The 21,202-nt window shown below is 45.3% G+C and overlaps 1 protein-coding gene and 1 long non-coding RNA gene across 2 annotated transcripts; one reads left to right on the top strand and one right to left on the bottom strand.

Annotated features, from left to right (window-relative positions):
• Positions 1-8,363: 8,363 nt before the first annotated feature.
• LOC120411776 lies at positions 8,364-11,868 on the top strand. Its single transcript, XR_005604295.1, has 3 exons — positions 8,364-8,493; positions 10,863-10,992; positions 11,639-11,868. It is a non-coding gene; the product is annotated as an uncharacterized LOC120411776 (long non-coding RNA).
• A 1,057-nt stretch (positions 11,869-12,925) lies between these two features.
• Positions 12,926-19,726, bottom strand: LOC109146227 (gallinacin-8-like). Its single transcript, XM_019293033.3, has 4 exons — positions 19,619-19,726; positions 15,343-15,433; positions 14,765-14,898; positions 12,926-13,446 (listed from the first exon to the last, which is right to left on the bottom strand). Exons 1-4 carry the CDS (start codon positions 19,697-19,699, stop codon positions 13,438-13,440), a joined length of 315 nt encoding a protein of 104 aa, XP_019148578.2. The 5' UTR covers positions 19,700-19,726; the 3' UTR covers positions 12,926-13,437.
• Between the last annotated feature and the right edge of the window lie 1,476 nt (positions 19,727-21,202).

Genomic DNA, 21,202 nt, shown 5'->3' with positions numbered 1-21,202 from the left:
GTGACAAAACATTTGAGGGGTCTCTGAGGGAGTTTTTTTGTCCTGCTGTTTTATCCCGTTTCTTTGAATAATTGGCACAGCTCCAGGTGGGCTTGCAGGGCAAACCCTGGTGGGAAAATCCAGAGGGAGGAGAAATGTGTGTATAATGTTGATGTGTATTTAGGGAGCAAATTCATTTGAATGGAAGTTATGTATGGGAGAAAGGGTTCAGAAGGGTCCAAATTTCCAAGAATTCAGTATTTTTTCGCTTTATTTTGAATTTTCATGGGAAAGGAAAAAGTTTTTTCAAAAAGTTATTAGGAAAATACTTCACAGTATTTACACCCATCAGGGGAAACATTTTATCCTCCATTTTTATTTTAAAATTTACCTAGAAAATGTACTTTTAAAGTGGGAAAAGTGTTCACAGAACTCTGCTTCTCAACTTCTCCCCATCTCTTTTTCCTCTCACCACTGCACAGCTCTTAGAAAGGTGAAGATGATTGCATTAGTCAGTGAGTGGAGACTTGGGTGTGCATTTCACTTTTGACCTTGGAAACCACTTTCTAGTAATGTCTGGAGTTTCCCTGCTAGCTAGATATTTTCTTTCCTTGAGGTTTTGAACATGCTTTTGGCTAACGCTCCTTAGCTTAGAATAAAACACATTCCCCAGGTACTTAATTCCTAGAATAATTTTCTTCCATTAATTGCCACGAGATGATCACTGCCAGCTGCAGAGACATTCACACCCCCCAAATTCAGTGCCAGATTAGGAGAGGTTCCATACTTTTGATGGAGAGGACTGGTGTGATGACATAACTCTTCCCAGCAATGATGTTTGTGCAAATCCTCAACCACTGATGTGACTGGACAGACCTCGGTTCGAAATAAAGGGAGAGCTCAGATCCGTGATGTCTGAATTTCCAGAACTCCTTATTCTGTGATTCTGTTATAGAATTGCCAGGGTTTAAACGTTCCCAGAAGCTGAAGAAAGTGTCATGAGATGGCTCTAGGAAGGAGGTTTTGTATATTTATTCAGCACATGGGGATCCTCAGTGGTTTCAGGAAACCCAAGTCATCCCAATAATAGGACATGTTTGTTGCCAGGAGATTAAGATGCTAAGGAAGCATCCACTTAGGAATTCAGGAAAGTAAATGGAACAGAAGGAACCTGATATTAGATGATTTTACAAAGGAGTGATGTGATCCCTCAGTCTCTGTGACCACTCATCCTGCCTGGGAAGCAATTTCCACTGGTAGCAAATGGACTGCTAGGAACAGATGGAAAATCTCCAACATCAAATTTCTGTCAGAACATCTGCTAGACCTGACCAGAAGAAAACTGAGCCTGGGAAAGGATCAAGACCTCTTGGGGTTGGTTTCAGGTGTAATTTTCCTACAGAAATACTCTTTCTTGGAAGAATGTACCCTGATGGATGTTAATGTTCAGCATTAAAGCTCTTCTGTGTGGACTGTTGGATTTTCAGCTGAGCTGACCAATACAAGAGTAGAAGTTAAAACCAACAGGGTATTCTGAAGTACAATATATTTTTTTTTCCCAGCTCAGGTTGCTTGAAAACAAATCTTTGAATTTAGATGTGAAGGGCTTGATTCAGCAGGATACATTGAGATGTTTAGTGACATTTGAGGAGCCTTGGAGTATTTGAATCGTATCAATGTATCTGGCTGAGTTAGCTCTAAGGGAAAACATGGATTTCCAGAAAAGATAGATGCCTGAAGGCCAAGCAGATGCTCCAGACAACTTCAGATGGCACTAGACTTGTGTGTTCAGTAACTACATCAAATCCCCAATCTTTATTTTGGGGTAAACTGAATAACAATGTCATTACAAGTGGTCATATAACTCATTTGCCAGTGGCCACAGTTCTTGTGGGCCGGGTATCTGCAGACCTGGACATCTCACACACGTGGGGATGTAGGTTTTTAAACCTGCAGGCTGAACCCACCCTGTAGGTTCATTTTGAAAGGTAATTAGCAGGTATTGAGGCTTTTAGAGAATGAGTTGAGGTGACACTGCAGCAAAATAACAAGACCCTTTTTTATCCTTGCAGGGTTTTGGCAGAGTAACAAGAAAAGGCTTTCCTGGATCAGAGCCTTTGTACCAGCAACATTTCCACTGCCATGAGGAGCTGATTTTCATGGATTCCTCCTCTACCTAAAGCCTCCTGCAAATGAGCATTAAAAGAAGCTTCCAGAGGGCATGTCCTGTTAGCACACTGCTTCTGGAGATCCAGGTTTTTCCTCGCTGAAGTCACTCCCTTTTTGCTTTTAATACACAAGCCACTTTGGCTTCTTGGCCGCCTGTTCCAGCCTACCTCACAGGGGTGTTTGGAGGTTCAATCACTTCAGGTTCATGCAGCTCCTGGAGGATGTGAAGCAATATATATATTATTTTATTCGCTCACGAAAATAAACATCTCCTTAAACCAATACCTGTGATCTTTGTTGTTACTCACAGTAATTTCCTCTCTGGTTTTGATGCAAGGCTCAGAGTGATGCAGTATTTTTTAAACAAGTGAGTCTGTGCAGTCTCACGTATTCCCAAGGGATTTGGGAAAGGGAATGGCTAAAACAGCACCCAGTTTTGATGGTGGTAATAAAGCATTTAGGATGATAGGAATGAAAGATGAGTTGGAAGAACTATACAGGCAGCTCTTGATAGAGAATAATTGCATGACAATATGGCAATGAATAAACACCTGCAGTATTGCAGATTTTATATATATATATATAATATATATAAAATATATCATATATATAATATATATAAAAATATATAAAAATAAATAAATATATATACACATTAAAAATATATACACACACATCTGAATTCATGAACACAGTGATGGGGTCTGAACTAACCCTCCCCAGAGACAAGATTTGGAGTGATGTACAGACTGTTTTTTAAATTATCAGACCTGCTTTCAATAGCAGTCACAAAATTCAACATTTAAAGAACACACTGTAGCAAGGACATCTCACTGCCTATAACCTGCTCATGTCCAGCTTACAGAGCAGACACTGATGATCTGCTCTACATCCCTCAAGTTCCTTCTGTCTGCTGGTTTTGGCTGGGATGGGTTTAATTTACTTCCCAGTATGGAAGGGTGGTTTGGATTTGTGCTTGGAACAGTGCTGATAATTCAGGGATGTTTTTGCTATGGCTGAGCAGGGCTCAGTTGAGGCCTTTTCTGCGCCTCACCCCACCAGAGAGAGGGCTGGGGTTGCCCAAGGAGTTGGGAGGGGACACAGCCAGGACAGCTGGCCCCAGGTGACCCAAGGGATATTCCAGACCACATGGCTCACGCTCAGCAATGAAATTTGCAGGAAGAGTGTGTTGGGGTGACTTGATGTTGTATTCCCTATCACTGCACTATGCCCAGAAATCAGTATATATGCCTTTCTATGCCTTTAAACTGAGCCTGAGAGGGGAGAGAGAAAAGTGTACTTTTTCAAAGCAGTTTGTTTTCATGTTCCGAGGACACGGTGATAAAACCTGTCTGCTTCTGCAGAGCGAGGGTGGGGAAGCAGCCTGCTTGCTTTCCAGCCAGCTTTCGGCCAGTTTTTCAGCTCCTTTTCCTCCAGAGAGTTGGACTTTGTTTTTCCTGGGACACAAATTTTTTTTCCTTCTTCTCTGCTGGACTGCTTCAATATCAGAGCACATCGGGAGGACTTTCCACCGAGTGCAGAGGGCCTGGCCCTGGGCCAAGCCCCAGCTCCGAGGAGACCAAAGGGAGGACTCGAACACTTTCCCAGGGTTTTCTCCACAGTGAGAGGTTTTATTATTTAGCATTATTATCCTTTTCCCATGTGTTTGTTAAATAAATAGTTTTTATCTCTTTCACTTTCCTTCGAGGAAAAAGGTTTTCTTCCCAAACCTGGTGGGGGAGGGGTGGTTTGTGGCCTGCCTTCTCTCAGAGGATATATTTCTAAATTTGGCCAAACCAGCACAAAGAGGAAGGAACGAAGGTACATTTGGAGGGATGGGATTTTTCTTCCCAAGTCACCGTTACATGTGATGGAGTCCTGCTCTCCTGGGAATGGGTGAACACCTGTCTTCTCATGGGAAGTGGTGAATAAATTCCTTTATCTGCTTTGCTTGCAGAGGAGTTGTTCTATTAGTCTGTCTATCCCAAACCCCAGGTTTTCTCACTTTTTCACTCTTCTGATTCTCTCTCCAGGGGAGAAGTGAGCAAGGGCTGCCTGAAGCTGAGTTTCTGGCTGGGGTTAAACCTCAATATCCTGAAAAAAACCTCTGGTGTTAAATATGGATAAATTCAGCACAGACTCAGCCTCAGATTTCCCTCCTGCCCCAATGAAACACACCTCTGGTGTATAAATCACTGAGGTGTTATTCCAAACGGGATTGTCTCCATTTCTGTCTCTGGATGCTGGACCTTCTGTCCATCAAGGTCTGGCATTTCAGCCCAGCAGCCACCCTCACTCCAGGCTCATTCTTCCATTTGTGCCCAATTTCTAGGGAGCCCCTTGAGTGTCCATTTCACCTCTGCGCTCCTCATGACCCCGAGTGGAACCTGGGGTTGGCCTCATGCAGGACAGCTGATGCAGCTCTCCTCTGTTGATGGCCCTACAGGGATCTGCTTTTCCCGTACCCATTTCCTGCCCTGTCTGCCTCCTGCAGTGACCACTGAGAATTCTTCCCAAGAATTTCCTCATTCTGTGTTTATTGAGAATTTTTCTCCTGGGACACCACTGGTGTTTGCCCTCGGATGGCTGGCAAGGCAGCAGCTGGAACCAAACTCTTTGATAGCATTCAAGCTATGGGAGAAAGGTGTTGTTTTGGTTGATATCCACCTTCAAAAGCTGATGCAGGAGCTCAGAAAAACTCATCCTTGATGACCTGAAGAACAGATAAGTTTTCAAAATGGTGATTGGAGCACGGGCTTTCCAAAAATCTGCTGTCAGTGGCTTATCCCCCTCCCTGCTCTGGTCCATGGCAAGGACACAGATGGTCCCATGACTGGCCTTGGACAGTCACTAAGACTGGATTTTCCACACTGAAAATCAGTTTTATGCATGAGCAGCCTTTACTGAGTGCTCTGTCAAGGAGAACGAATGTCGTGTGCCCTCTGCCCACTGTCACCTCCACTGTGGCTGCAAACACTTGTGCCTCTCTCTGTCACTTGTTCCATGCCCTTAACTTTGGGACAGGGGACCTCATCACCACTTCTTGCTTCCACCTGTTTATTTACTCCTAGAACAGAGCAGAGTGTCACTAAAATAATTCTCCCCTTCTGATCAGGCAGATTAGTTGCCCATCAGTTATAATTGAGAGCAGGGAATCTCCTTCATATCTGAAGGTATTTGGCTCCTTTCCTCACAGTCCAGAGTACAGACCACAGGTAGTGATTTCACAAGGTGTAAAAGCAGATTTCCCAAGTGCCCTGAAGGATCAGTGAGCCAAACTGATGAATTTACCCTTTCTGGGTGACAAAATGATTTTCCTACACAAGGACAGGTCCCATACAAAATCCACCACCCACTGGTTGGCTGCCAGGTCAAATATTAACTCTAACAGACACCTCAGGATCAACACCTTCCTGTCAGTCACAGCCTCAGTGATTTCTCTGTTCACTGGAGATTGCTCGGAGCATCTTTTCCTGGTCCTCAAGAAGAAGAGACAAGTGGAGCACTGTGTCCAACTTCCTTTCCCCACTGCCAGGCAGTCTTCAAGGGGGTTGTTATCACCCCAGGTACATTTATGTTTCCATGGAGAGAGCCTGGACCTGGGACAAGCATTGCTGCTGCTCTCCAGCTGGAGCTGGGGGAGGGAGTTGAGGAGGCTGGAGCTGTTCCCCCTTTCCTTTCCTCTCCCTGACGCTGTTTGGTTCCAAAGAGCATTGAACAATGTGTGACATCACAGGCCAATCCCAGCAGGGTTTGCTCAGCAGCCTCACTCCCCAAATTAAACATCCCTGCCCCTCGTGCTGCCTGGGACAGGCAGGAGGGAGGTTATGCAAGGAGTAGAAAAGCACTTTTTCCTTTTTCATGAATCCTGTTAGTTTTACAAGTAAGCTTCAGCCTCGATGGTTTCCTTACAGCTGGCCGTGTTTTATGATCACAGACTGCACTTTTTTTCCTTCTTTTTGTCTTTCCAGAAGTGAAGCTGAGGGTGCAGGTGGATGGCCTCCTGTCTGAGGCCTTGGGCAGGTACTCAGAATGGTTTGGGTTGTGGGGTTGTGTCCATGTCCTCGATCACAAATCAGGAATCAGGGACATGGTCAATGTTCCCTGCGACTCCCTTAAATAAAATTCCAGGCACACATGGACACAGAGTGATTTAATATAAATGACTGACTGCTTGAAACTCTTTCCTCCAGGAGGAAAACAGAGGAGAGATGAGAACAACAACCCATTTTGGAGCCTGTGCCTCTGTCTCAATAATGTGTGTGAAAATACAGGGCCTTTCCCCAAACCATCACTGCCCACCCCAGCTCTCACAGCTCCTGGCAGAGGTCTGAAGGTCCATTTCCCCACCAAGTTCCTCAAGGATGTGGGCTTCATGAGGTATGGGTGCGAATTCATTTGCTTTGATATCTGTATCCTCTTACCCCTCCTCAACCTCCTCATCCGTCCACAAGAAGATTTTTCCTTTTTTCTAAAGTCCTAGTCCCGACATACTGAATTAATGTGTTTAAAAAAACCCAAACTGAAGCCCTTTCATGCCCTGCACCCAGCCTGCAGCAGGCAGTTCACCAGGCACAGACCTCTCTGCCCTCTGTGTGCAGTCAGAGCTCAGCCCCTGCTCTCGCTCTCCATCGCTTCAGTTTGCTGCTCTCGCTGAAGCAGTAAATAAATAACCACCCTCGTGACTTGGTCTCACTAATGATTTTTGACTTGTCTTGTTTGTCTGAGAAGAAAAGTGCCCTTGAGGTTCCCATATGTCTCAGGAGTGGCGCTTCTTGGAGACAAGCACAAGGGTTAAGAGACCTTTTCAGAGCTCTGGTGACACTTCCTCTGGCCCATCTTAGATATGGCTGGACCTTCACATGCATGAAAAAAAGATCAGATTTTATTTTCAGATATAAACATAGGTTACAAGGTGATAAGAGATATGAAGAATGTGATAAGAGATTGTCATAGGTTAGCAAAGCATATGATGTGGAGATGTCACACAGAAGTGAACTTGATATGCTGAATCTCTGAAATCAGAGAGATGTGAGTCTCTTCATAAACACATTCAGGAAGGTGACTGACAGCAAAGGAAAATGTCATTAAACCAAGATAATTTGGGGCAAGAATGAATAGTTTTAGACACTCCATGCAGACTAGACTTGGGAAGAAGGTTCAAACCATGATGTCATCGTTTTCAGGACAGATCTCAGGCACTGCTGGAGGGAATTAGGATCAGTCTCCTGTGATAGCGTGGCACAACACACAGCAGTGGTCCCTTCCAGTCCTTTCTGTTTAAAGACTTCTTCTGCTATGTTTGGTACAAATCCATGGCTAAAGTCACAAATAAAAGATACAGAGAATAACTGAGCTCTGAACCATGCTGGAAGAACTCCTGGGAGACTGGAGCAACCACCATGTCTTCTGGTTTTATAGCCAGGAGGGGGGATTTCCACAACCCTTTCAGCCCTGCTCTGCCTCCTTGTTTTGCAGCCCTAAAATCCCAAGCAAGGACTAAAGCTCTGATCCTTTCCTGCATTCGTCTTCATCATCACGGAATGGCTTGGGTTGGAAAGGACGTTAAAGATCATCCAGTTCCAAGCACCTGCCTGGGTAGGAATATTTTGCACTCTCCCAGGTTGCTCCAAGCCCCGTCCAACCTGTCCTTGAGCACTTCCAGGGATGAGGCAGCCACAGCTTCTCTGGGCACCCTGTTTCATTGTCTCACTGCCCTCACAAGGAACACGTTTTTCCAAATACCTCATCTAAACCTGTTCTTTTGCAGCTTGAAGCCATTGCCCCTTGCCCTGTCACTCCCTGCTCTTGTCTCCAAGAAGGAGTTTTCTCCTTTGCTCACCCTGCCTGGTGGCTGTGGGGGAGGAAAGCTTGTCACAAGACCATGGCCAAGAGCCACGGGGCACCATCAGTTCTGCATGGTTTCCAGCCCTGCAGATCCCAGGAACCCACCTCTCTCCTGCTCCAATCCTGTGTCCTCCCCGGGCGCAGCCCACCAGGTGGCACAGGGTGGTTTGGCTGCTCAGGTCAGCTGGCAAGGCATGGTCACGGCTCAGGTCAGGCATCTTCTAACGTGGGAGGTTACGACATCTCCCTACATCACCATTCTCCATGGGAACAGGGCAATGAACTCTCTGTTCTCCAAGCAGCCACTCCTCCACCCACTTTGCTCTGTCCCAGAGCCTTTATAAGCAGAGGTACCGCCTGTGCTCGGTCTCGGACAGCTTCTGTTCACACTGGTGTTGTCTCCATCCCTGTGAAAGCTACCTTGCTGCCAGCTGCCAGTCATGAAAATCCTTTTCTTCCTCGTCGCTGTTCTCTGCTTCCTCTTCCAGGCTGCTCCAGGTAAGGCTGAAGAGAGATGAGATGGAGGCTGAAAGGGTGCAGATGCAGAAAAATTCATTAGATCCCAGTGCTGAGGGTCAGATTACCTCTGTGCTCCTGAAATTTCATATTAGAATTCCCCTTCCCTGGTCATAGTCCTAATTCTCAAGCTATTGAGTCAAGGTCCTTCAAAGTTGTACTGATGGTTTCTTTCTAGCATATGATGATAAGATGGGAAAATAAGGATGCTCCTGTATTGAGCTTGGTGCCAGGGAAGGTTTTGGAGCAGCTCATCTCGAGTGCCTTCACGTGGCATGTACAGAACAGCCAGAGGATTAGGCACAGCCAGCATTGGTTCATGAAAAGCTGATCCTGCTTGACCAGCTTGATCTCCTCTATGACAAGGTGTCCCATTTAGTGGATTAGGTATCTAGCTGGATTTTGGTAAAGCCCTGACACCATTTCTCACAGTGTTCTCCTGGAGAAACTGGCTGCTCCTGGCTTGGATGGGTGCACTGTTCTTCAGGTTAAAAACTGTCAGAATGGCCAGGCCCAGAGAGGGGTGTGGAATGGGGTTACATCCAGCTGGGACTGGTCACCAGTGGTGTTCCCCAGGGCTTGGTACTGGTGCTGGTCCTGTTTGATATCTTCCTGAATGATCCAGATGAGGGGATCGAGGGTAACCTCAGCAAAATTGCAGGTGACACCAAGTTGGGCAGCAGTGTTGATCTGCTGGAGGGCAGGAAGGCTCTGCAGAGGGGTCTGGAATGGCTGGATCCATGGGCTGAGGCCTCTTGTGTGAGGTTCAACAAGGCCAAGTGCCAGTCACACCAACCCCTGCAGCTCCACAGGCTGGGGAAGAGCACCTGGAAAGCTGGAAAAAGCCCTGGGGGTGCTGGTGACAGCGGCTGGGCATGAGCCAGGTGTGCCCAGGTGGGCAAGGGGCCAGTGGCACCTGGGCTGTGCCAGCTCTGGGGTCACCAAGCAGGACAAGAGCAGTGCCCGTCCCCTGTGCTGGCTCTGCTGGGGCACCTCCAGTGCTGGGAGCAGCTCTGGGACCCTCCTGACAGGAGAGACCTTGAGAAGCTGGAGCATGTCCAGGGAAGGGAATGGAGCTGGGGAAGGGGCTGGAGCAGCAGGAGCAGCTGAGGGAGCTGGGAAAGGGGCTCAGCCTGGAGCAAAGGAGGCTCAGGGGGGACCTTGTGGCTCTGCACAACTCCCTGACAGGAGGGGGCAGCCGGGGGGGTCGGGCTCTGCTTCCAGGGAACAGGGACAGGATGAGAGGAAATGGCTTCAAGTTGTACCAGGAGAGGTTTAGATTGGATATTAGGAATAATTTCTTCACTGGAAGGGTTGTCCAACCCTGGCACAGCTGCCCAGGGCAGTGGTAGAGTCCCCATCCCCGGAGGGATTTAAAAATAGCATGGATGTGGCACTTGGGGACATGGGTCAGTGGTGGCCTTGGCAGTGCTGGGGGATGGTTGGACTCGATGGTCTTGGAGGGCTTTTCCAACCTGAACAATTCCTTGAGGATTTTATTGAGTCAATTCTTGGAATAACACTAAAGATGTAACCCTGCAACATGAGAGCTTTCTCTTCTCACATTCTCACCCACACATCCTGACTGTGTATTCTAGATTAGGAGACCTCATCTATTTTTGGGAAAAATGTAATCCTGACTGTCAGTTTTTGCCTGAACTCTGTATTATCTACATGCATTAAGTGGGTTTGGAGCACATGTATCACTCCAGGCTATTTGGGGATCTTTGGAGTAGCTGAAGTTGTCTCAGTTTGATTTGCAGTAGTCTCAGATTTGTACCTACTTTCCTAGGCCATCAAATGTCTGTCTGCTCAAAGAAGAAATGCAGAAACATTGAGACAAAGCCTGTACTACATGTTTTGGGATTGCTTTCTTGGGCTTTTCCTACTTCATGCATCAGAAAATGCATTCTTTATATCAAAAACCCTGTGATCCCTGACACGTCTGCAGGGCTGGTACAATTCCAGTAGAGTCTCCAGGAAAGGGCCACCAGTTATCTTCCACCTCTTCATAAAGTATACATAAAGGCCCATGACTTTATGGTCTTTTCAATTTAGGAGGCAAAGGGGATCAAGATCTAAGGATGGCTTTAAAATCAGCTGAGTGACATCAAAAACATGTAATTCTTGAATAATATGTGATTAGAAGAAAGGACTCGAGAAGCACTGTGACAAAGTGGTTGACATGTGGTAGACCTGATTTAGAATAAAGCTGTGATGCCTTTCAAATTAGGGATAGAATCCAATTTGATGACGAAAAACTATGCAGAGTGCCAGGTAGATCTGATGACTCAACTCTCCAGTCCTCTGCCATGACAAACAAACATTAATTTTCCCTGTTTTTCTTGCAGCTTACAGCCAGGAAGCCTCTGACACCCTCGCATGCCGGCAGAGCCGGGGCTCCTGCTCCTTCGTGCCATGCTCTGCTCCTCTGGTTGAAATCGGGACCTGCCGTGGTGGGAAGCTAAGATGCTGCAAATGGTAAGAGGAATTCCTCCAGGGAAATGCTGCTGCACCAAGAGCAAAGAGAATTACTGGGCTTTTCATCCTTTTGGCATCAGAGCCCCTTTCCAGCCCCCTACAACCTCCAAAAATTACCTGCTAATTGGTGGGGTTTGTCAGTGGGGAAAAAAAGGCGGAGCCTTGTGGTGTTCAAATATTCCAGAGAAAAAGAAAGACTGTTTACAAGAGTGACAGGACAAGGGGCAGTGGCTTCAATCTGAGTAGATTTGGACTGGATGTTAGGAAGAAATTCTTCCCTGTGAGGGTGGTGAGGCCTGGCACAGGGTGCCCAGAGAAGCTGTGGCTGCTCCATCCCTGGAAGTGTCCAAGGCCAGGTTGGATGGGGCTTGGAGCAACGTGGGATAGTGGAAGGTGTCCCTGGTATTCTGGGCCATCAGCAGCCACACTTGAGTAGCTGTGGTGGGTGCTGAGAGGTGGCAGACATATCCTACATTTTATCTGGGTTGTCTTATGGCCAGAAACACAGGTCCAGCTCACAAGGGTCTCCAGTTGTCTTTACCCTCACGTCTCCTCCTCTTTACCCTGATGTCTCCAGCAGTCTGAGGTGTCAAAGTATAATTAATTAGTTTGGTGGATGAGCTAAGCACCTGACTTTTCTCTGCAGGACCCCCAGCTCCTAAATCTGACACCTCACTGACCACTCAGACAAGAGCTCTGGACATCTGAGATGTCTCCCATCTTTTGACATCGATGGATCCTGTTCTCAGTGCCCTGGGGAGCCTTTCCCATGGGGGTGGAGGCCCTCAGGAACACAAGAACATCTGAGGAGGGGTTCTTGTCCAATAAAGATATTTGCAGTTTCAATTCTAATAAAAGCAAGTTCTTGTAAAACCATGTTGCTGATACTTCCTCATGTATGTCAGGATGGTTTTTTTTGTTCTTACTGTCTATAAAAATCAGCCTGTAAATGAATTTTATTTAACTATATTAAGTCCATGTGTCATTAAGTCCTGTTAAACCATCCTGTGGTTCAGCGATTTGTGTGGCAATGTTTACATTAATTATTGGAAAAGCACTAGGGCCCATTCCAGCTGCCATTCCAGCCCAGGGCTGGGATTCAGGAGACAGACTCGGTCCTCTGCTCCTCTCCAGGGCTGCATCTGCAAGCCCAACCTGAAATATTTGGAATACAGAGTAACCCCAGCATGGCAGAAGGCCAACTTCTTTATGGCTTGAAACTGCCTCAGCACATTCACGAGATTCTGCTCCTGCTGCCCCTGTTTAGTGTAGACCAGTATCATGTCCATGGAATTTTATTTCTCTGGATCCTAAACTGGCTAAACTGTTTTTCCCTACACTGCTCAGTCTGGAGGCAGTGGTCTGTGCGTCCATCAGGCCAGATTCTCATCACCAAGACTCATCCCCTCCTTCCCTTCCCCATCCCTAACATCCCTAATGCAAAGGCCACAAGGATTTGAGATGAGGGGTAACTCAAAGTGTCCAAGTTCTCCATGCCATGAGCTGCTGGATGGTCTCAGGACTTCCACAGGAGCTCAACATGACCAGTTTGTGCCAGCTTCCCACCAGCCTAATCACAGTGGGTTTGGAGAATCACAGAATCATGGAATGGTTTGGGTGGGAAGGGACCTTAAAGCTCATCCAGTTCCACCTCAGCCATGGGCAGGGACACCTTCCACTATCCCAGGTTTCTTCAAGCCCCATCCAGCTTGGCCTTGAAGCTATTCCTGACCAAATTAGTAGTGAATAAGACCAGGCCATATTCCTGTCACCCCATGGGTTTCTTTTCCTGCCCTTTTCTCGGATAAGTTTACCACAAGACACATCTCACACTGACTCCAAGTGAGACCCTCCAGCAAAAACACACAGCAAGACAATTCCTCACAGGGATAAGGAGGTCATACCTCACAGGAATAAGGATCAAACACAAGTCTCCCAGGACAAGTTTCCTGCAATTTATTGAGATGTGTAACCTGTGAAATACAAACACTCGAGCTGAGCATTCAGTGTGCCCTGGGAACTTTGTTTTCCAGGGTTACTCATGTTATTGCTAACTCTAAAAGGAAAATAAAGTAGAGAATAGCTGTTCTGAGGGCCAAAGGAAGAACTTGTTCTGCATCTTCTCATGGGCACACACTCCTGCATGGTGGTGACCTCTCTTGGATAGGTGTTGGTTAACACAATATGATTCCAACAACAAAACTTTCTAAAAAATGAGAAATATTGGTCTTTTCTGGGTGGTTCAAGAATTGCTTTGGAGTTTCTTCAGGTCATTAAGGCTGTTTCGTGGAGGGGTTTGCTCTCTTTCTGTTGTTCATGTTGTGGTGTGTGCCTGTACGTGTCAAATGCATGTTTTCCGCTTAGAATTCCAGATTTTCCAGTGGGATGATGCATCCCTTAAATTGCCAGAAGCTCTGCTTAGCCCATCTGAGATGTCAGTGGTCACTAATCATACTGCAAAAAAAAAAAAAAAAAGGGAAGAAACTTTCAGATTTTGTGCTTACAACCAGGAAAGGATTTAAATAAAATGCACAGAAGGGATTGAATGAGCACCAAGGGCTGATTCCTGGATCCAACTCTTCAATGCTTACCAGGATATTCACAGTCCTGCCACTGCTGAATCATAATAATAAATTGCTTTTCTATTTTACTTAATAAATTTTACTTTAATAAATTTTAAGTAAATAAAATAAATTAATTAATTTTACTTAATTTCTATTTTTACTTAGTGAATTGACCAATCTCTGTACCTGAAGCCTCCTACCCATCTTGGAATCTCTGGTATAGAAAGGAATTTCTGCTGCTCATGTTTTGTTTTTAACATCTCTTGCTACCAATATTGAACAAAATTTAAGTAAGAGCCTCCAAAAAACCAGAAAATGAAATGTTAGAATCAGTGGAGGCTGAGTATAAATATTCAGGGATATTTGTTGCTGCAGTTTCGTATTGGAATAAAGACATAGGGTGAATTTTAGGATTACAGTAAGGAATTTGAGGGGAAAAAGAATAAATTATTCATAGAATTATAGAATGGTTTTGGTTTGAAGGGACCTTAAAGACCACCTAGTTCCAACCTCCTGCCGTGGGCAGGGAGACCATTTATTAGACCAGGTTCATCAAATATTTCAGTTTGTCTGGAAGAGGAAATTTATGGAACTGGAGTAAAAAACCTGGAAGAAGAACATGACTTTCATGCTCTTCTTCCAACTATGAGAGCAGGCAGCCTTTGTGAGGTGAAATATGGAGGTTTCCCATGAATCTGACCCAAAAATCCCAGGTCTCAGGACAGTGTGGACATCGAGATGTGTCCTTTGAAGCCAGTGATACTCATTATGAGCAGCTTGAACCAGCTAATGGGAACAGCAGCAAGAAGAGTTCATTTCTGGCTAATTAACAGTCTCTGCCAAAGAGGTTTCACTGTGATCTTTCCCACAAGGCACTTGAGCTGCATCATTAATGCTGCAGAGGGAAGCAGTGAGGAAATCCTCAGGAAATGCTGTATCTGAGTGTGCAGAGTCTCTGCTCTTTGCCTGCTTGTGCTGGAGGAGTTTTGCATCTGAAGGACAGACTGGATGTAAAAAAATGAGTAATAAATGAGTAACAAACCCCAAGAAATCCCTGGAAATATTCAAGGCCAGGTTGGACAGGGCTTGGAGCAACTGGATCTTGTTGAAGGTGTCCATGATAATGGGGGTGGAATAGATGACCTTGAAAGGTCCCTTCCAACCCAAGCCCTTCTGTGGGTGTGTGACCCATCACATCCCTGACTCACCACGGTCCTACAGCAGGGAATTCCCTGCTGGCAGTGCCCGAAGGGTCTCGTGTGGGGTGGGGGGCAGCGGTCACTGGAACAGACTCCCCCAGCCTGTCTGCACTGCACCTCAGTGCTGGGGGCACGCAGGAAACCTGGGCAGAATTAAAAAAAAATCAACAACCCAGAATTGTGATTTTCCTTCCCAAAGAAGACTAAGAACAATCCAGGTCACAGCATGGCAGCAGTGTTGAAGTTTTCCTGCAGGCTGGACTCTTCCACACCATTCAATTCCCTTTCTTTCCAGACTGGGAGGGTTCAGTGCATCCAGTTGGAGTCTGTTCACTGCTAAATTGTGCCCAACACACTGGCAGGACTTTGGCCAGGGGCAAAAGGGACTAAACCCTTTTTAAATTTCTATTTCTATTTCTTATATTTCTATTTCTACTTCTCTTCCTATTCCTATTCCTATTCCCATTCCCATTCTCATTCCCATTCCCATTCCTATTCTTTCTGGTTTTATTTCTCTTCCTATTTCTACTTTTTTTCCATACTCACCATTTCCCTCTGCATTTCCTTAGATTTTATTTAGCTCTTACCTGAAGTGCCCTGGAGCATTAAGAGCAGAACAGCAAAGAAAAGGGAAAAGATCTTCATGGCCAAATTCAGTGCCACCAAATGCAACAGATGCTAAGAAAAAAATCAGAAAGAAGTCACACATTTAACCTGCATTTGTCATCACCCAGCACAAACACTATTAATGACAAATAAGCTGCAATTTTAAAATAAAAATTGGCATTTATGTAACAGAGTAAAAGTTCCAGAGTGAATCTATAGAAATAACAGTTTTTAAGGAAAGATAAATTTGAAAGCACACTGCATAAGATAGAGAAAATGTATTTATGACTATAAAATTTAAAAGAATTTGATTATTTTTGCTGGTTTTTATCCCTCAACTGCAGTGACAGCATACACCAGCCCCAGTGAAGCCTCCTATATTTGAATCCAATTCATCTTGAATGCTAATTTTTTTTTTAAATATAAGAAATTTAATTAACTTCCTCAAAATTTTATCTAAGTTTTATAATATAAGCCATCTTTCCATAGGTTCCTTTCTTTACTTTTAAGCAACATAGCCACAAAATCATCGTTATTTCCATTTAGAATTTTTATTTATTTATTTATTATTTATTTTATTTTATTTGAGCAACTCTGCTTGGTCTGGCTGGGGTGGAGTCAGCTTCCTTCCTGGCAGTCCATACAGTGTGGTACTTCATGCTCACAGCAAGTCACTTAATGACTAAAATGTCCATTTTATTTAATTATCATGTATTTTCTTTCAGATAGGTGTAAATAACTTAAACCTTTCCAATTTCTCTGAAAATAAACACTCAGAACCTTTAATTATTCAAATAATCGTCATTTTTGCAGCTTAGGAGCCAATAATAAGTCCTTGAAATGTCTGCAGAAAATCTAAGAAGCCATCTATCCCTCCTGGCAGCCCTGAATTGTCTCTCCACTATAATTTCTTGCTGCATATTCCAGCTACCTTTGGAAAATAATACAAACTAATTTAAAAATTGAGACTCACCATCATTGACTTCAATAATCAGCCAAATGCATTAATGAAATACCAAGCACTGACCATTTCAGATGCTCATGAGGATTTAATTAAGCTGCAATATTATACATCTCGGATGATACATTTCTTTTTAGAGAAGCAAAAAATATTGTTAAAAATTACGTGGTTTTCTCCTCTTTGGTTGAAACTGTTGTGGAAATTACACCTTCATCTTACTCAAAAGGACCTGAGGAGAGGGGTCAGCGTGTCCTACCTGGTTCTTCTCCGGGGTATCTTCACAGAGTGATGCCTCACCCCCAAACAACTGGCTTTATATATTCTGTGGATGACAGAGCTGCCACAGACCAGCTGGCCAAGGACATGGACTTGTCACACCAATTCCCAGCAGCCAAAATGTCACTTCCCAGCAGAGGATGGCGGACGGTGACCGCTCATGAACTCCCTCCCCTTTCCCTGGGACATGAGTTGGCTCTTCCCAAAAGCACCTCGCACCGCCCTGGTGTGTGCCCAACACATCGATCTCTCGTGGGTGGTGGAAAACGGTGGCCTGGGACACACAGGCTGGGATCCAGGGGGGACCTAATGCTGCAGGGCTGTCTCTGGAGCCTGGAGATGCCTCCACAGCCCCATAGCAGCTGAATTAGGGAAGCCCAGATTTTGCAATGATTCTCCTGTGTGAAAGCCAGGTGAGACCCCTCTGTGTTCATAGAACCCCAGAATGGTTTGGGTTGGAAGGGACCTTAAAGCTCATCCAGTCCCACCCCCTGTCATGGGCAGGGACACCTTCCACTAGCCCAGGGTGCTCCAAACCCTGTCCAGCCTGGCCTTTCACACTTCCAGGGATCCAGGGGCAGCCACAGCTTCTCTGGGCACCCAGTGCCAGGGCCTCACCACCCTCACAGCCAACAATTCCTTCCCAATATCCCATCTATCCCTGCCCTCTGGCAATGGGAAGCCATTTCCTGTGTCCTGTCCCTCCATGCCTTGTCCCAAGTCCCTCTCCAGCTCTCCTGAAGCCCCTTTAGGCCCTGGGAGGGGCTCTGAGGTCTCCCTGGATCCTTCTCTTTTCCAGGTGAACACCCCCAGCTCTCCCAGCCTGGCTCCAGAGCAGAGGGGCTGCAGCCCTTGGAGCAGTCCATGGCCTCCTCTGGACTCACTCCAGCAGCTCCATGTCCTTATGTGGGGGACCCCAGGTAGAATGTCATGAGAGCAGAGTGCCCTCCCTTGACCTGCTGGTCACTCTTTCATTCTTGTGAATTTACCACATCTGTGTTCTGCTTGTCCCACAGAAAATAATTAGGTTGGAATAACTAAGATTCCAGGGAAACATCCACTTCCACACGGCCACTTGCCAGATGGCCAAAGGAAAGAACCTCCGTAAAAAGGTTTTGGTCAAATATGTGCCCCCAGAGCATTTGGACAGAGAAAGTGATGGCAGCACTGGTTTGACCTGAACCCTGAAAGCACCTGTGAGCCCAGACGTTGTGTTTTCATTGTCATATCACCAGGAGAAAACCCCAACATTCCTATACTTCAAAGAGCATCCACCGACCCGGCTCTCTCCCAGAAGATGGCAATGAAGAGCTAAAGCTGAAACTCCCCTCCAGCAGCCTTCTTCAGTCAAGGGTACGGAAATTATTCTGACAGCGGGGTTTTATGGATTTTTTCCTTAATTCTAATGCTGTCTTTTGATTCCCAGCACTGATATGAGAGTGAATGATGTTTTCTGACAGTCCAGACTCAAAACCCTCCCTGTTCTGCACTCTGCTGTGGACTCCTGTGACGGACAAGCAACCAGTCACTGCTCTCAAAATCATATGGATTTTGGACTCGAGGAAACGGAAAGAAGCTGAGCTGGGGGAGGTTTAAGTTGGATATCAGGAAAAGTTCTTCATCCAGAGGGTGGCTGGGCAATGAACAGGCTCCCCAGAAAAAGAGAGCTATTTAAAATCCCATTCCTGTATAATTTAATTGAAAGAATGTGTATATTTTCTTTATAATGAGGAGCTTTTGTTTCTATTATTTGGACTTTGATTTAGTTCTTTTAAAAAAAAAAAACCACAAAAACTTAAATAATCAAGTGATGAAATGTAAACAGGCAGAAATAGACACTCTGAATAGTAAATGTATAAATGAGTTCTTAGAGGCACAGAGCTCTCAATTGAGATTTTGGGGTCACCACCTGAAAAGGAGCTTAAAATAGGATAAAATTACTGTTTCTTCCACTTTGTGCATGTGCCACCTGCCCAAAGTGGAACAAAACTGATCCAAGCTCACATATCAGGATTTAGATAAGATCTTTAACTGATTAATTTTATTTGTTCTTATGATTGATGGTAAACTTCCTTTAAATACCTTAAATACTATAACTTAACTCTTATTTTAATTCCTATATATTGTTATTGACTCTAAGTATTGTTTTGGCCACTCCTGATTACAAAAGTTATGCATTTATCTAACCTGTTTCTTGGCAGTTAAACACATGCACTTAAAGAATGAATATTGCAAATCAATTAATATTGTATCCTGAAAGCATTTGGACAGCTGAATGTCTTATTCAGTTCCCTTTTCCTGGGGTACTGTGTGGAGCCCCAAAAATCATGTTCTTCTTTTATATAGACAACATATGCAATCATATATATATTTATATATTTATATAAAAATATATTTATATAAAAACATATTTATATAAATATATATTATGCCTGTGCATATAATCTATAAATATTCCAAGAGAAACAAAGGCTGAACTATTTATTCCACCCTTTTATACTTTATCTTTGCTGAAGATCATGCAAATAGAGAAGAATAATCCAGATAGTGTAACCTGTGATTTGCTCAGGAATAGACAGGATATTAATTTAAGTAATTGTTTATTTAAATGTAGACACATTCTATTATGACATTTCTTACTCTTCTGTTTCTCTACAGCTCTCCTAGCAAATCCACACTAACATAGATATATTAATATATAAAATGTTAATATGGACATGTAGAAGGACTCTTCTAAATCCCAGTTGATTTTTTATCACTCAGCACACCAGAGACTTTCCAGTCCACTTTTCCCAGTGAACATCCAGGTCTCAGTTCCTTTGCCCACACTAACACAAGTGCTACCTGAGATGCCCCTGTGTCCCATCCCTTCTCCCTGGCTTGGTCTCCTCTCTCCTGACCCTTTTCCACCAGTCCCAGGAGGAGATCTCAGACAGCCCAGAGCACCCTAAATCACTCTAGGTGCTGGTGTGAAGGCCACTGGGTTAAACCCTGTGTGTCCATAGGTCACCTCAGCTTACCTGGGACAATGGGAATGTCCCCAGACACTTGAAGCAATGAGAATTCTTCACCTTCTCTCTGCCGTCCTCTTCCTCCTGCATCCTCTGTGGAAATGACAGGAAGGATGACAGACCTTTGGTACGATTGCCCAACATTTGTCCTCACAGCACCTCCACACCTGGCAAAAATTCGCATGAAATCCATGTGGGAACAGCCCTGCTGTCCATCCAGTGGCCTTGGACAGCCCTGTGGAAAACTGCCCAGACCTGACTTGGCCAAAACCTGCCTCGAAATCCCATCTGCTGTTGGGTGTTTTAAGCAGCAATGTGGAGTGAGCTGTCCCTGATCCCTCTGGGAATTGTACCTCTCCCACCACAGAGACCCCCCAGCTCAGGGAAGGCACAAGCAAGCAGAGGGTTTGCCAGCTGCTTCCAAAGCCCTGCAAATATGAGGATAAAAGTGCTGCTTGAAGAACCAGGGAGCAAAAATTCAGCTTTACACCTCTAGAGCAGCAGTAATATTTATCTGTGCTTCACTGACTGCATTGCAAAGGCATGATTTGTCCCATGTGGAGTTTATCCAGCTGGAAACAAACTCTAGATTTAGGTAACCTGAGGGTGGACATCGGAGCTGAGATTTCTTAAAATCCACAGAGATTCCCACAGCCCATTCCTGTCCTCCTCCTTTCTCAGTTTTGGAATCCCTCCTAGGCATCAAGGTTTCTGGTTCTCTTGGCTCCTTGGTGCAGAAGATCTGTAAAGCACCACAGCAATCACCAGGGGAAGCTGATGACATTGCCAGTGATTTTTTCCTAGGGAAAGAGGGGAAATTTTTCCCTGTGAGGGTGGGGAGGCCCTGGCACAGGTTGCCCAGAGAAGCTGTGGCTGCCCCTGGATCCCTGGAAATGTTCAAGGCCAGGCTGGATGGAGCAACCTGGGATAGTGGAAGGTGTCCCCACCTTTTGCCCCATGGCAGGGGGTGGAACTGGTTGATCTTTAAGGTCCCTTCCAGCCCAAACCATTCCATGATTCTACAGCCAAGGAGCCCTCAGGATCAGAAGGAGCACTCATTGCACATTTCCAGGAATTTTACATCACCCTGTGGTCTAACGTGTCTTACACAAACTTGGATGGTCTAAGACTGGTTGCACAAAGATCAGGGGCTCTGTGGTAAAAGCAGTCTCAAAGTGGACCTTCCTTTCTCGTTGGAAGAAAGAAAATACAGGCTAGAAAAGGCTTTTTTTTCATTGGCCCGTGACTGCATTGGCACATCCCCAACCCTTTATAGGCGTGTTTGGCTCTGGTGCACCCATGGGAGAACAGAAGGGGCAGTGATCCTCCGCCTCCTCCACAGGTAACTCTGCCTGGTTCTGGAGAGCCTCTCACCTCTCCATCTTCATAAACCTCTTTTCCTTTCATCAGTCTCAAATCTCTGCTTTGATTAACCCCTTCCTTCTCTTTAGTCCAGCAAGTGCCTCCTGTGTGTGTGTTCTGTAGAACCAGAGTAGCTGCTTGCAGGGCTTCCAGGAGCGCGCTGGGTTTGCTGACCTCCAAGAGGAACAGAGACCTGGAAGCCTTCCCCTGAGGCATCAGAGGGAGAAATGT

Source organism: Corvus cornix, chromosome 3 (genome assembly GCF_000738735.6).
Source record: "Corvus cornix cornix isolate S_Up_H32 chromosome 3, ASM73873v5, whole genome shotgun sequence".
Taxonomy (NCBI): Eukaryota; Metazoa; Chordata; class Aves; order Passeriformes; family Corvidae; genus Corvus; species Corvus cornix.
The sequence above is the reverse complement of the archived record's forward strand: the minus strand, read 5'-3'. Positions and strand labels throughout refer to the sequence as shown.